Source organism: Chiloscyllium plagiosum, unplaced genomic scaffold (assembly GCF_037043375.1).
Source record: "Chiloscyllium plagiosum isolate Xiang-an unplaced genomic scaffold, Cpla_swu_hap1 HiC_scaffold_49, whole genome shotgun sequence".
In the NCBI taxonomy this organism is placed as follows: Eukaryota; Metazoa; Chordata; class Chondrichthyes; order Orectolobiformes; family Hemiscylliidae; genus Chiloscyllium; species Chiloscyllium plagiosum.
This window is the reverse complement of record NW_028270187.1, coordinates 3406586-3421471: the sequence shown is the minus strand read 5'-3', so window position 1 is coordinate 3421471 and position 14886 is coordinate 3406586. Positions and strand designations below refer to the sequence as shown.

Sequence of the window (14886 nt, the reverse complement as noted above, 5' to 3'; positions counted from 1 at the left end):
CCTTCATTGACTGGTGTACAAGAACACCCAGATCTCTTTGTACTGCCCCTTTACCTAAATTGATTCCATTTAGGTAGTAATCTGCCTTCCTGCTCTTGCCACCAAAGTGGATCACCATACATTTATCCACATTAAACTGCATCTGCCATGCATCTGACCACTCACCTAACCTGTCCAGGTCAACCTGTAATCTAACATCCTCCTCACATTTGACCCTGCCACCCAGCTTAGTATCATCAGCAAATTTGCTAATGTTATTACTAATACCATCTTCTATATCATTAATATATATTGTAAAAAGCTGCGGTCCCAGCACTGATCCCTGCGGTACTCCACTGGTCACTGCCTCCCATTCCGAACTGGAGCCGTTTATCACTACTCTTTGTTTCCTGTCAGCCAACCAACTTTCAATCTAAGTTAGTACTTTACCCCCAATACCATGTGCCCTAATTTTGCTCAATAACCTCCTGTGTGGGACTTTATCAAAAGCTTTCTGAAAGTCCAGGTACACTACATCTAGTGGATCTCCCTTGTCCATCTTCAGAGTTACATCCTCAAAGAATTCCAGAAGATTAGTCAAGCATGATTTCCCCTTCATAAATCCATGTTGACTCTGACCTATCCTGTTACTACTATCCAGATGTGTCGTAATTTCATCCTTTATAATAGACTCCAGCATCTTTCCCCCACTGAGGTCAAACTAACTGGTCTATAATTTCCTGCTTTCTCTCTCCCACCTTTCTTAAAAAGTGATACAAACTTAGCCACCCTCCAATCCGCAGGAACTGCTCCCAAATCTATCAAACTCTGGAAAATAATCACCAATGCATCCACGATTTCTCGAGCCACCTGGGATGTAGACCATCAGGCCCCAGGGACTTATCAACCTTCAGACCTAACAGTCTCTCCAACACCAATTCCTGGCAAATATAAATTCCCTTCAGTTCAGGTCCTTCAGCCACTGTTACCTCAGGGAGATTGCTTGTGTCTTCCCCAGTGAACACAGATCTGAAGTACCAATTCAATTCTTCTCCCATTTCTTTGTTCCCCATAATATATTCCCCTGTTTCTGGCTTCAAGGGCCCAATTTTAGTCTTAACCATTTTTTTGTCTTTCACATACCTAAAAAAAGCTTTTAATATCCTCCTTTATATTTTTTGCCAGTTTACCTTTGTACCTCATTTTTCTCTGCGTATTTCCTTCTTAGTAATCCTCTGTTGTTCTTTAAAAGCTTCCCAGTCCTCAGTTTTCCCACTTATCTTTGCTATGTTATACTTTTTCTCTTTTAACTTTATATGTTTCTTAACTTCCCTCGTCAGCCACGGCCACCCATCCCTCCTCCTAGGATCTTTCTTCCTTTTTGGAATGAAATGATCCTGCATCTTCTGCATTATACACAGAAATATCCGCCATTGTTCCTCCACTGTCATCCCTGCTAAGGTATTGCACCATTGAACTTTGGCCAGCTCCTCCCTCATAGCTCCATGGTTCCCTTTATTCAATTGAAATATTGTCAATTCCGATTGTACCCTCTCCCTTTCAAATTGCAGATTGAAGCTTATTGTATTATGTTCACTACTTCCCAATGGCTCCTTCACTTCGAGCTCCCTGATCAATTCTGGTTCGTTGCACAATACCAGATCCAGAATTGCCTTCTCCCTGGTAGGCTCCAGCACCAGCTGTTCTAAGAATCCATCTCGGAGGCACTCCACAAAGTCTCTTTCTTGAGGTGCAATACCATCATGATTCTCCCAGTCTACTTGCATGTTGAAATCCCCCATAACAACTGTAATAATAAACCACTACAAATGCCGGAGGAAAGATCACAGAAATGCTTCACAGGAGGCTCCCAAGCACTGAGGATGTCACCTAGACAGGGGACGAAACGTCTGCAACACAAATTCCCAGCTCGGCGAACAGAACCACAACAACATGTAGTAATAAACTGTAACAAATAGTAATGGTTGATGGCTGCTCTGCATGGCTCAGTGTTGGGACCTCTGCTCTTTGTTTTATACATTAAGAATTTGGACTTGAATGTGGTGGGCAGATTTGTGAAATTTGCAGATGACCCAAAAATTGGCCATTTAGTGGATAGTGTCGAAGATAGCTGTCAGCTCCAAAATTATTATAGATGGTTTGGTGGAGTGGGCAGGAAAGTGGCAGATGGAGTTCAGCTCTGATAAGTGTGAGGGAATGCATTTTGGGAAATCAATCAGTAAAAGGCAATAAACAATAAATGGGAATATACTGAGGGGGCAGGGTAAGTGAGAGATCTTGGTGTGTAAGTGCATGGGGTTGTACAGAAGGCACGTGGAATGCTCTCCTTCATGGGCAGAGGGATGGAATTCAAAAGTAGGGATATAACAAGAAACTGTATAAGACACTGGTGAGGCTACAACTGGAGTATTGTGTGCAGTCGGGTCACCACATCACAGGAAGGACGTCATTGCTCTGGAGAGAGTGCAGAGGAGATTTACTGGAATGTTGCCAGGGCTGGTGAATTGTAGCTATCAGGAGGGATTGGAGAGGTTGGGGTTATATTCTTTGGAACAGAGGTGCCATGATTAAGGAATATTAAATAGTGAATACTAAATAGTGAGCTACTAATGAATGAGCAGAACTCTGAAAGCTTGTGCTTCCAAATAAACCTGTTGAACCATAACCTAGTGTTGTGTGATTTTTCACGAAATAGTGAGGGGGAGAGGTTAGAGTACACAGGAGGAACCTGTTTCCTTTGGCAGAGAGTTCAAACACCAGGGATCATTGATTCAAAAGTGATGTAGGATTACATGATATGCGAGGAAAATGTTTTTTATGCATAAAGTAGTGGGTATCTGGAATTTGCTGCCTGATTTGGTGGCGCAGGCAGAGACCCTAAACTCTTTTAAACAAAAATCCCTGGAACTGCACCTCAAGTTCCGTTAAATGCAAGGCTACAGGCTGTGGCAAGAAGATGGGATGAGGAAGGGCATCTGGGGTCTTTGGGTTGGCATGGACAAGATGGGCTGAATAGCCCCCTCTGTGTTGTATTATTTTTATGATTCGACAGTTATCAATTGGACACTGCCAGTCTTTGCAGTTTGAATATGTAAATATATTGATCATATAATGAATGTTACAGTTTGATAACTACACTCACACATTCTCCAAGCAGGAACTGACAGGTATACATCAATACTAAACTCACATATCCACATACCCACTTGCATCATGTAGGCCCCATTTATGGAGCTGTATGGGTGTTGTTTCGTTTCTGGATCTCATTCCTTTGGGCTTAGAATTTTAAGAAAAATTGGACAACGAACAGCTCAGGGCAGGAGTGGAATCAGACCCGTGGTTCTGTTTAAATTGCTGGCTTTAAATAAAAGAAAAACCTGAATGATGAGGATCTGAATGTTATATTGATGTTGCCAATCACAGCTGATGTTGAATTACAGGAGGTATCTCTTCTGACTTCCTCCAGGCAAGTACTCAAAGGACCAAGACAATGTAATATTCCCTCGGTACTGAGCCAAGTGTGACCAGCTGCTTCGAACAAACAGCAGGTATGTTACTGCTGTCAGAGCGAAGAACATCCTTTCCACAGTCACAGAGTGGATTGAGTCAGACTCGCATTGACCTCCATTTCCAGAGAGATATGTTCAAACCAAGAGTCAAACTTCCATTTCATCGGTGGTGTTTATATTTTTTAATCTATATTCACAATGCACCCTACCCAGTTTCAATCAACTTGAATGAATCCTCATCCAAAGTATACACTGTATTAAAATCTGGATAGGAACGGCTCCTTCAACCCACGATGTTGTGCCGAACATGCCACCAAAATGCAATTAATCTCTTCTGCCTTCCCTTGGTCCATAACCCTCCATTTCTTGCATATTCATTTGCTTACCCAGATGTCCTTATCGTATCTGCCTCCATCTCCACCCCTGGCAGTGTGTTCCACTGCTACCACTCTCTTTGTTTAAAAATAAAACTGCCCCATATGTCTCATGGAATCATAGAGATGTACAGCATGGAAACAGACCCTTTGGTCAAACCCGTCCAGATATCCCCACCCAATCTAGTCCCACCTGCCAGCACCCGGCCCATATCCCTCCAAACCCTTCCTATTCATGTGCCCATCCAAATGCCTCTTAAATGTTGTAATTGTACCAGCCTGCACCACTTCCTCTGGCAGCTCATTTCCATACACGTACCACCCTCTGTGTGAACAAGTTGTCCCTTAGATCCCTTTTAAATCTTTCCCTCTCACTCTAAACCTATGCCCTCTAGTTCTGGACTCCCCAACACCAGGGAAAAGACTTTGCCTATTTACCCTATCCATGCCCCTCATATTTTGTAAACCTCTATAAGGTCACCCCTCAACCTCTGGGCTGCAGGGAAAACAGCCCCAGCCTGTTGAGCGTCTCCCTATAGCTCAAATCCTCCAACCCTGGCAACATCCTTCTAAATCTTTTTTGAACCCTTTCAAGTTTCAAAACATTTTTCCGATAGGAAGGAGACCAGAATTGCACGCGATATTCCAACAGTGGCCTAACCAATGTCCTGTACAGCCGCAACATGACCTCCCAACTCCTGTACTCAACACTCTGACCAATAAAGGAAAGCGGACCAAACGCCGCCTTCACTATCCTATCTACCGGTGACCCCACTTTCAAGGAGCTATGAACCTGCACTCCAAGGTCTCTTTGTTCCACAACACTCCCTAGGACCTTACCATTAGGTGTATAAATCCTGCTAAGATTTGCTTTCCCAAAATGCAGTACCTCGCATTTATCTGAATTAAACTCCATCTGCCACTTCAGTCCATTGGTCCACCTGGTCAAGATTCTGTTGTAATCTGAGGTAACCCTCTTCGCTATCTACTACACCTCCAACTTTGGTGTCATCTGCAAACTTACTAACTGTACCTCTTATGCTCGCATCCCAATCGTTTATGTAAATGACAAAAAGTAGAGGACCCAGCACCGAGCCTTGTGGCATTCCACTGGTCATAGGCCTCCAGTCTGAAAAACAACCCTCCACCACCACCCTCTGTCTTCTATGTCTGAGCCAGTTCTGTATCCAAATGGCTAGTTCTCCCTATATTCCATGAGAACTAACCTTGCTCATCAGCCTCCCATGGGGAACTTTGTCAAACGCCTTACTGAAGTCCATATGGATCACATCTACGCTCTGCCCTCATCAATCCTCTTTGTTACTTCTTCAAAAAACTTAATCAAGTTTGAGAGACATGATTTCCCAAGTTAACTATCCCTAATCAATCCTTGCCTTTCCAAATACATGTACATCCTGTCCCTCAGGATTCCCTCCACCAACCTGCCCACCACCGTGGTCAGACTCACTGATCCACAGTGCCCTGGCTTGTCTTTACTACCCTTCTTAAACAGTGGCACCATGTTTGCCAACCTCCAGTCTTCCAGGCACCTCACCTGTGACTATCTCAGCAAAGGCCCAGCAAACACTTCTCTCACTTCCCACAGAGCTCTCGGGTACACCTGATCAGGTCCTGGGGAATTATCCATCTTTATCCATTTCAAGACATCCAGCACTTCCTCCTGTGTAATCGGGACATTTTGCAAGATGTCATCATCTATTTCCCTACAGTCTATATCTTCCATATCCTTTTCCACAATAAATACTGATGCAAAGTACTCATTTGGTATCTTCCGCCATTTTCTGTGGCTCCACACAAAGGCCACCTTGCTGATCTTTGAGGGGCCGTATTCTCTCCCTAGTTACCCTTTTGTCCTTAATGTATTTGTAAAAACCCTTTGGATTCTCCTTAATTCTATTTGCCAAAGCTATCTCAGGTCCCCTTTATGCCCTCCTGATGTCCCTCTTAATTATACTCCTATTTCCTTTATACTCTTCCAAGGATTCACCGATCTATCCAGTCTATACTTTACATATTCTTCCTTCTTTTTCTTAACCAAACCCACAATTTCTTTAGTCATCCATCACCTATCAGCCTTTCCTTTCACCATGCCAGGAATATACTTTTTTCTGGATTCTCGTCATCTCATATCTGAAGGCTTCCCAATTTCCAGCCATCTCTTTACTTGCGAACATCTGCCCCCAATCAGCTTTCGAAAGTTCTTGCCTAATACCATCAAAGTTGGCCTTTCTCCAATTTAGAACTTCAACTTTTATATCTGGTCTATCCTTTTCCATCGCTATTTTAAATCTAATAGAATTATGGTCGTTGGCCCCAAAGTGCTCCCCCACTAACACCTCAGTCACCTGCCCTGCCTTACTTCCCAAGCATAGGTCAACTTTTGCAACTTCTCTAGTAGGTACATTCACATACTGAATCAGAAAATTGTCTTGTACGCACTGAACAAATTCCTCTCCATCTAAATCCTTAAACTATGGCAGTCCCAGTTTGGAAAGTTAAAATCCCCTACCATAACCACCCTACTATTCTAACAGATAGCTGAGATCGCCTTACGAGTTTGTTTCTCAATTTCCCTCTGACTATTAACTTCCCTGGATGTATTTCCAGGAATATCCTGCCTCAGCACATGCTATACCTTATCAAAGATGCAACTCCCCCTCCTGTCTTGCCTCCCTTTCTATCCTTCCTGTAGCATTTATATCGTGGAACATTAAGCTGCCAGTCTGCCCATCCCTGAGCCATGTTTCTGTAATTGCTATGATATCCCTGTCCCATATTCCAAACCATGCCCTGAGTTCATCTGCCTTCCCTGTTAGGCCCCTTGCATTGAAATAAATGCAGTTCAATTTATTAATCCTACCTTGTCCCTGCTTGCCCTGACTGTTTGACTCACTTCTGTTCTCAACTGTACCAGTCTCAGACTCATCTCTTTCCTCACTATTTCCGTGGGTCCCACCCCATGCCCCCCCCAACCCCCCACCCTTACTAGTTTAAATCCTCCCGAGCAGCTCGAGCAAATTTCCCTGCCAGTATATTAGTCCCCTTCTGATTTAGGTGCAATTTGTCCTTCTTGTCCAGGTCACTTCTAACTCCAAAGAGATTCCAATGATCCAAAAATGTGAATCCTTCCCCCATACACCAGCTCCTCAGCCATGCATTCATCTGCTCTATCCTCCTATTCCTGCCCTCACTAGCTTGTAGCACTGGGAGTAACCTCCTTGTTGTGGTTGTGTTCGCCGAGCTGGGAATTTGTGTTGCAGACGTTTCGTCCCTGTCTAGGTGACATCCTCAGTGCTTGGGAACCTCCTGTGAAGCGCTTTTGTGATGTTTCCTCCGGCATTTATAGTGATTTGTACCTGCCGCTTCCGGATGTCAGTTCCAGCTGTCCGCTGCAGTGTCCGCGGACAGCTGGAACGGACAACCGGAAGCGGCAGGTACAAATCACTATAAATGCTGGAGGAAACATCACAGAAGCGCTTCACAGGAGGCTCCCAAGCACTGAGGATGTCACCTAGACAGGGGACGAAACGTCTGCAACACAAATTCCCAGCTCGGCGAACACAACCACAACAGTAACCTCCTTTTTAAATTTCTGCCTAACTCTCTGTAATCTCCCTTCAGAATCTCAACTTTTTCCCTTCCTATGTTGTTGTGGACAATGACCTCTTGCTGGCCCCTCTTCCCCCATGAGAACATTCTGTACCCTCTCTGAGACATCCTTGATCCTGGCACCAGGGAACCAACACACCATTCTGCTTTATCGCTGCTGGCCACAGAAACGTCTGACTGTACCTCGGACTACAGAATCCCCTAACACAATTGATCTCTTGGAAGCCGACATACCCCTCTGACATACTGCATTAGAGCCAGTCTCAATACCTGAAACTTGGATTCTCAGGGGGGACGTAGCATGAACAGCCATCACCCCCCTACACTTTCCAAAACAGCATTGCTGTCCAAAGGGAAATCAAATATTGACATGAAAAGGTACACATTCAGACAGATCCCCAGAGGTTATTGGACACAGAGTGAGAAAGCTCTCATAAAGTGATCTGATTACAAACATGTGAACAACAAATTCAAAATACAGATGCAGAATATAACTTACAATCATAAACTGTACCATTGAATAAAAGTTGTGGAAATTATCAAAACTGCTCTATACTGTCAGTGACTGACAATGATAGAAAAAGTCTCACTTTCATTTACAGTACATAGAATTTCTGCAGTGCAGACAGTGGTCATTTGGCCCATCCCCCTACAACAACTCTCCAAAGTGGATCCCACCCAGATGTAGACACCACCCTATCCCCATAACTCCACGTTTACCACAGTTAACGCACTGACACTGCACATCCTTGAATAATACAGGACAATTTACCGTGGCTAATCCAGCAAACCTGCACATGTTTGGACCCTGCAAAGAAACTAGAGCACTCAGAGGAAACTCATGCAGACATGCGCAGGATGTGCAAACTGCACACAGATAATGAACCAAGGCTGGAATTGAATCTGTGTCCCTGGCACCACTGTGCCACCGTGCCACCCTGACATGGATGGCAATAGATAAAATCTTATTCATGTTGAGCAACAGAGATTTGAAGTAAAAAGAGCTCCTGCAGTTTCTGCAAGTGTCATGTTAAACAGAGACAAATGTATAAGTTCACTCACTTATTCACAGAGCACACACTGACAGGTACAGATACTTTCAGGTACAGATGCACTCATCCATTCATATAGTTGAAGCTGTCAGGGATAGACTGATGATTGCACAAACATATTCGCATTGCAGAAACTGTCAGGTACAGACTGAAATCTGCACTCAAGCATTCACATTTCAGAAACTGACAAGTACATTTTGATAACACACCCACATTCCCAGAGCGAAATCTCACAAGTATATATTGATTACTATATTTTTACATTCAACTAGAACCTAATGGGGCAGATAGATAACTAAAATTGCATTGACATAGCAAAGGCTGACAGGTAGAGACCACTCTCATATTCACACAGCAGAATCTGATAGGGGCAGATAGATAATTGGACTGTCATCTTCACATCACAGAAACTGACAGGGAGAGATAGATAACAAGACAGTCATATTCAAATTGGAGAAACGGATGGACAGATCAGTAACTACACTTCCATATTCACAGATCAGAAACTGACAGGTACAGGTGGATGGTCAAAAGTGACAACTGCAGATGCTGGAGATTAGAGTCGGGAGTGTGGTGCTGGAAAAGCACAGCAGGTCAGGCAGCATCCGACGAGTAGTAGAATCGACGCTTTGTTTAAAACCCCTTCATCAGTACAGATGGATAACTATACCAATACAGTTACATTGAAGAAACTGACAGGGATAGATTGATAACTACACTCATGCGTTCCTGTCGCTGAGAGCAACAGGTACATTTCAATATGGACTCCGACATGTTCACTTAGCAGAAGATGGCAGGTAGACATTGATAACTGCGTTCACATTTTAACAATGCAGAAACTAACATGTACAATTGATTAAACTATCACATTTACAGACCAGAAACCGTCATATTCACACAGTAGAAACCAACAGGTATAGGGTGATACCTGTACTCTCATATTCACATAGCAGAAGCTTAGAGCTGCAGATTGATACACCGGCTCTCATTGTAAGTATGAACTGGTTTGGTATATTATCATTGGAGTTTTGAAGAACAATATATGATCTTTAGAGCAAAAATAAAATGATCTGAAGGGAGTTGACAGAGTTGATGCTGGGAGTAGGTCACTGCTCCTGTGAGAATCCAGAGTAAGGGACACAGTTTTGAACAGAAAGCCTTCTGTCGAAGAAAGCAATGCAGAACATTCTCCCCTTGTTCTGTTCCACAGAGAGCAGTTAGGGTTGGGTTATCAGTTTAATTTATGCTAATGTAGCCATATATCTTTTTTTGATACATAAGGGAGTCTTTGGCTATGGGCGCTAAACATCAAAATGAGATGAAGACCATAGTTAAAGCCTTTGTGATCTGTTCTCATGACAGAGTACACACAGACAGATAGAAATGTCACAGAATTCTCATGCTTCTTATGGTCTTCTGCTTTGAGATATTTAAAGTGACACAAGATTGAAAGAAGTTAATAACTACAGCATATACACTGTATCTGCATGACAGGATTGGGAGGCATCATTCACCATACACTCTATCTGTAACTTACTGATATGTGTGTGCTCACAGATCACATACTGATCGATTCAGTTATAAGTTACCCTGACGTATCAGGGATGGAGTGGAAAAAAAAGATTAACCATCCATTTCATCAGAAACTTTGAGATGTTGAGATATTTGTTCTCTGTCATGCCAGTGATTGACTGAAACTGAGTAAATACAAGATTACAGAATTAAATACTGAGTCACTGCAAAGCAATAAATTGTTCGGGTATAATACAACTGTTGATTAGCTAGAAACTGGCATAAACAATGTAACATCAGCAGTGACATTGCAGATATTGTCAGTAACAATGTACAAAGTATTATCCTTTATCAAAATGCTGCAGTTATAAATACAAACCCAACTTCAATTTGCAGAAGCTGATATTCATAGGGTTTGGGAGTGGAGGGTAGTGAGTCCTACCTGAGTCTGTCCAAAGTGGTATCCGGTACTTTCAAAATTGACACTGACAGAGTAAAGCAATAAGGTACACTTCAGAAGGTTTGAGTTACAGTCCAATAACGTACTGACATGTTAAGACTGTGAAATAGAGTTTACAAAAATACATTCCAGAAACAGACGGGCACAGATTGGAGTCGAGAGTGTGGTGCTGGAAACGCACAGGTCAGGCAGCATCGGAGCAGCAGGAGAATCGATGTTTCAAGCGTCAGCCCCTCATCTGGACATTTTAGGCATCAGCCTCTGGTCCCCAGCATCGACAGTTCTCACTTTCTCCTGGGGGCACAGATTGGAGGAATATTTCTAAGTGGTTGTCAAATAGTGTAACGTTTTACCGCTCACATCAGTGTTTGATAGTAACAGAATAAAACTTGTCTTGAAACAACACTGACTAATAGATGGAGGACCAGAGCCTCATTGGACAGATGTTGAGTTAATGCAAAATGTGTAAATTAGGACTCGACAGATATAAAGTTAAAGTGACGCATATATATATAGTATGTTAACAGTTGCTGGTTAACAGACATTCGCGTAAGACTAAGAAATGTTATAAATCCCGAAATGAAACTGCAAGACGCCTAAATGAAAAGTGCAGCAACGTGGTTTAGTTTCAGCTTCTTCTCAAGGTTTAGAAAATAACCCACTCTCAAGATCAGAAATGGACAGATACAGATCGGCAAATGAGGGAGAGTAAGACCGTTTGAAGTACACATTTGTAAACTAAAAGTAAATTATCATGTATATTAATGTTTTTTGAACTTCCTCAGTTTTTGCACTTCAGGTTTCAGGGAAAACATACTCCTTTGTTTGGAAATTGGCGGGCTTTTCAGATTGGAAAGAAGGCGGTTGATGATTTGGCGCCTGTCGATTCCGCCCTCCTCCCCGGGCCCTCACCCGATTGGGGGAAAGAGGCAGATTTCTGATTGGGAGCTGACCAATCAGAAATGGTCGCCCCACCATTCCTCCCGAAGGTATAAGAGGCCGCAATGTGGGCGGAGTGTAACATTCTCTCTGAAAGCGCTTGTGATAATGTCTGGAAGAGGAAAGGGCGGTGGGAAAGCTCGCGCCAAGGCGAAGTCTCGGTCGTCCCGGGCTGGCCTGCAGTTCCCGGTGGGCCGTGTTCACAGGCTCCTGAGAAAGGGTAACTATGCTGAGCGTGTGGGTGCCGGAGCGCCGGTCTATCTGGCTGCGGTGCTGGAGTATCTGACGGCTGAAATCCTGGAGCTGGCCGGCAACGCGGCCCGGGACAACAAGAAGACCCGCATCATCCCCAGGCACCTGCAGCTGGCCGTGCGCAACGACGAGGAGCTCAACAAGCTGCTGGGAGGGGTGACCATCGCTCAGGGCGGGGTGCTGCCTAATATCCAGGCCGTGCTGCTGCCCAAGAAAACCTCCGCTGCGGGATCTGCTAAAAAGTGAAGAGACTATTCTTCAATCTGACAACCCAAAGGCTCTTTTAAGAGCCACTCACAGCATCTATGAAAGTAGCTGAACTCTGTCGGATTGAATTACTTTCCTTTTAATGTGTAGAGCCCTGGCCGTTATACCTATCATCGCTACATTTCTAACTCCTTTTTATTGGATACTGTTACTGTCTGGGGCAGCAGAGGAAGATTATATCATACAATACGATTGTAAGGGTGTCTGGAACTACAGGAGAAAGTGAGGACTGCAGATGCTGGAGATCAGAGCTGAAAATGTGTTGCTGGAAAAGCGCAGCAGGTCAGACAGCAGGATTCCTGAAGGAAGGGCTCATGCCCGAAACGTCGATTCTCCTGCGCCTTGGATGCTGCCTGACCTGCGTTTTTCCAGCAACACATTTTCAGCTCGGTTCATATCTACTCATATTTTCGCCAGCCTTTGGAGAGAGCGCGTATTCAACAGGAGTCAGTCATTTTTCAGCTGTAAAAGGGAATGCGGTAAAGTGAGATTGTGTGAAGTTTAGTTTCATAATCGAAAAACCAATCAAAGCATGATGGCGGGCATTTTCAAGTTTGAAAATGCGTCTTGGCGTCATTTTTTCCCTTTCCCTCCTGCCTCCACCTCACCAAGCCATGTTATCGCAAAGGGAGTCAATGAGGAGATGGGGTTTTCCCAGAAATATCTGACCCAATACCAAAATTTGATGTGAAAAATCACTCATCTAATTACTATATTTCCGCAATCCCTGAATGAAGATCTCATTAGTTGCAAATTCACTGCCGCTGGCTTCCGTTTTGTTTAAACTAAATTCCAAGAAAAATACAGTACTAGTATCCCCTTATCGCCTTCCTACTCTCTCTGGAGGAGCAACCGAACTTGTATCCGCCGTGAATCAATCGAAAACCGCCGATTTAAACATCTTAAAAGCTAAAACAGTGCACACCGATAAAATTACAGAACCACACTTTATCAATAACTTTTATTTCATCCACACTATTACTTGCCCGAAGACAATTTGTAATCCCTGCCTGATCGGGCAAATGGAAAGAACGCGCCACATAAACACATCCACAGAGTGTTATGCCTGGGAAATATAAATACTGTAATAGGTAACATTAATGACCGGATTCCACAAAAAAAATATTATTCATGGCATGGACAGCCAGGTACACATTGATATCATTACTGAGATGGACAGGTATTCACGAAAAAAGACGATCGACGGTTACGGGGAGCAGGCACAAGAATAGGTTTAAGAAATCTCAGCCATGATCGAATGGCAGAACAAGGTGGATGGGCAGAATGGCCTAATGCTGCTGCTACATTTACAGTTACAAGTCACGATGCGAATCTTTACATGGGCTAACCAGGTTGCACAACAGTAGAGTCTCGATCGGCCGAATAGCCTCTTATGTACATGGTAGGCATACTTGCAATTATAAATTCACCGGGCACGGTAAACAGCAACAAAGTGAACCGTCCACACCGAATGCTCTGCCGTACTGCGGAACACAGTATTAGCATATTTTCAGAACTGAAATAATTTTAAAAGCCGCGATAAACGTGAAATAACCGGCTAGTGAAATTCCCCTCAGGTCTCCGCTCTCTGTCGGAGGGTTTGGGTGGCTCTGAAAAGAGCCTTTGGGTTCGCTGGAAAAGGGTCGCTTTATTAAACTCAGCCGCCGAATCCATAGAGAGTGCGGCCCTGGCGTTTCAGAGCGTACACCACATCCATGGCGGTGACCGTCTTGCGCTTGGCGTGCTCAGTGTAGGTGACCGCATCCCTGATCACATTCTCCAGGAAAACCTTCAGCACCCCGCGGGTCTCCTCGTAGATCAAGCCCGAGATGCGCTTGACCCCGCCACGGCGAGCCAGGCGCCGGATGGCTGGTTTGGTGATGCCCTGGATGTTATCACGGAGCACTTTCCGGTGCCGCTTCGCTCCGCCTTTTCCCAGGCCTTTACCTCCTTTGCCTCTTCCAGACATCACGCTTCTTCACTCCAATCGCTGCCGAATGAGAGCCGAGCTGCCTCCCCTTCCTTTTTTATACAGCCCGGCCGGACCTGACTGAGAAAGAGCTGACAGAGAGTGAGGGGCGGGTCCGGAGAGGAAACTGAGTGACACATTGAGCAGGGAAATGGCTTTGATCATCCAGCTCCGCCTCCACCATCTCCGAGGTGAAGGGGGTGGTGGGTGGGCGCGTCCTCGTCGCCGACGTCATGTACAGGAATGTCCAGAGCCCTGATGGACACGGTAAAAGATGCCAAGCTGCACGACGTCTTCAGTACCCCTGCAGACGGAGCGCAGCGTAGATACACCTGGTCACGGGCAGACGGGTCTATCCGCTCAAGGATAGATTACCTGTTTGTGTCCCGAACGCTCTCGGTCAGATCCACCGACGTCAAGCCGGTGTTCTTCTCTGACCACTGCCTCCTGCTGGTCGACTGTCACCTACAGGACGAGCAGCGGGCTGGTAAGGGAACGTGGAAGCTGAACACAAAGCTGTTGACCCCGGGAAACATTGAGGAGCTCAAGAGGGACTACGCAGGTTGGAGAACCGTGAAGCCCCTCTTTGAGTCCCCAGCGGACTGGTGGGAAACAGTAAAAGGGAACATCAAGAGGTTCTTCATCCTCAAAGGTGTTCAGGAGGCGAGAGAGAGGTGGGGAAAACTGTCCCAGCTCCAGGAAAGTATGCAGAACCTGCTCCTGCTGCAGATGATGGGGGTCGATGTCACAGAGGACCTCAAGGAGGTGAAGGGCCAGCAAGCCTCGCTCTTTGCCTCGGAGGCCTCCAAGATAATCTTCCGGTCCAGGGTCCGCTCGGTGGAGCAGGACGAGATGTGCTCACGTTTCTTCTTCCAGAAGGTGCACAAAGAGAGCTCCGTGCTCAGCAGCCTGAAGAAAGAAG

At 44.8% G+C, this 14886-nt stretch overlaps 4 protein-coding genes across 4 annotated transcripts in view; 2 read left to right on the top strand and 2 right to left on the bottom strand.

Moving 5' to 3' along the window:
• LOC148135381 (uncharacterized) overlaps positions 1 to 14886 on the bottom strand; it is a 293567-nt gene that overhangs the window by 89516 nt on the left and 189165 nt on the right. The gene's annotated exons all lie outside the window — the stretch shown is intronic.
• LOC148135383 (high affinity immunoglobulin epsilon receptor subunit alpha-like) overlaps positions 1 to 14886 on the top strand; it is a 131694-nt gene that overhangs the window by 3815 nt on the left and 112993 nt on the right. The window lies entirely within an intron of this gene.
• LOC122544503 (histone H2A-like) lies at positions 11585 to 12212 on the top strand. The gene has a single exon (XM_043683739.2). It carries the CDS (start codon positions 11585 to 11587, stop codon positions 11972 to 11974), a length of 390 nt encoding a protein of 129 aa, XP_043539674.2. The 3' UTR covers positions 11975 to 12212.
• Positions 12961 to 13994, bottom strand: LOC122544609 (histone H4). Its single transcript, XM_043683928.2, has one exon. It carries the CDS (start codon positions 13962 to 13964, stop codon positions 13653 to 13655), a length of 312 nt encoding a protein of 103 aa, XP_043539863.1. The 5' UTR covers positions 13965 to 13994; the 3' UTR covers positions 12961 to 13652.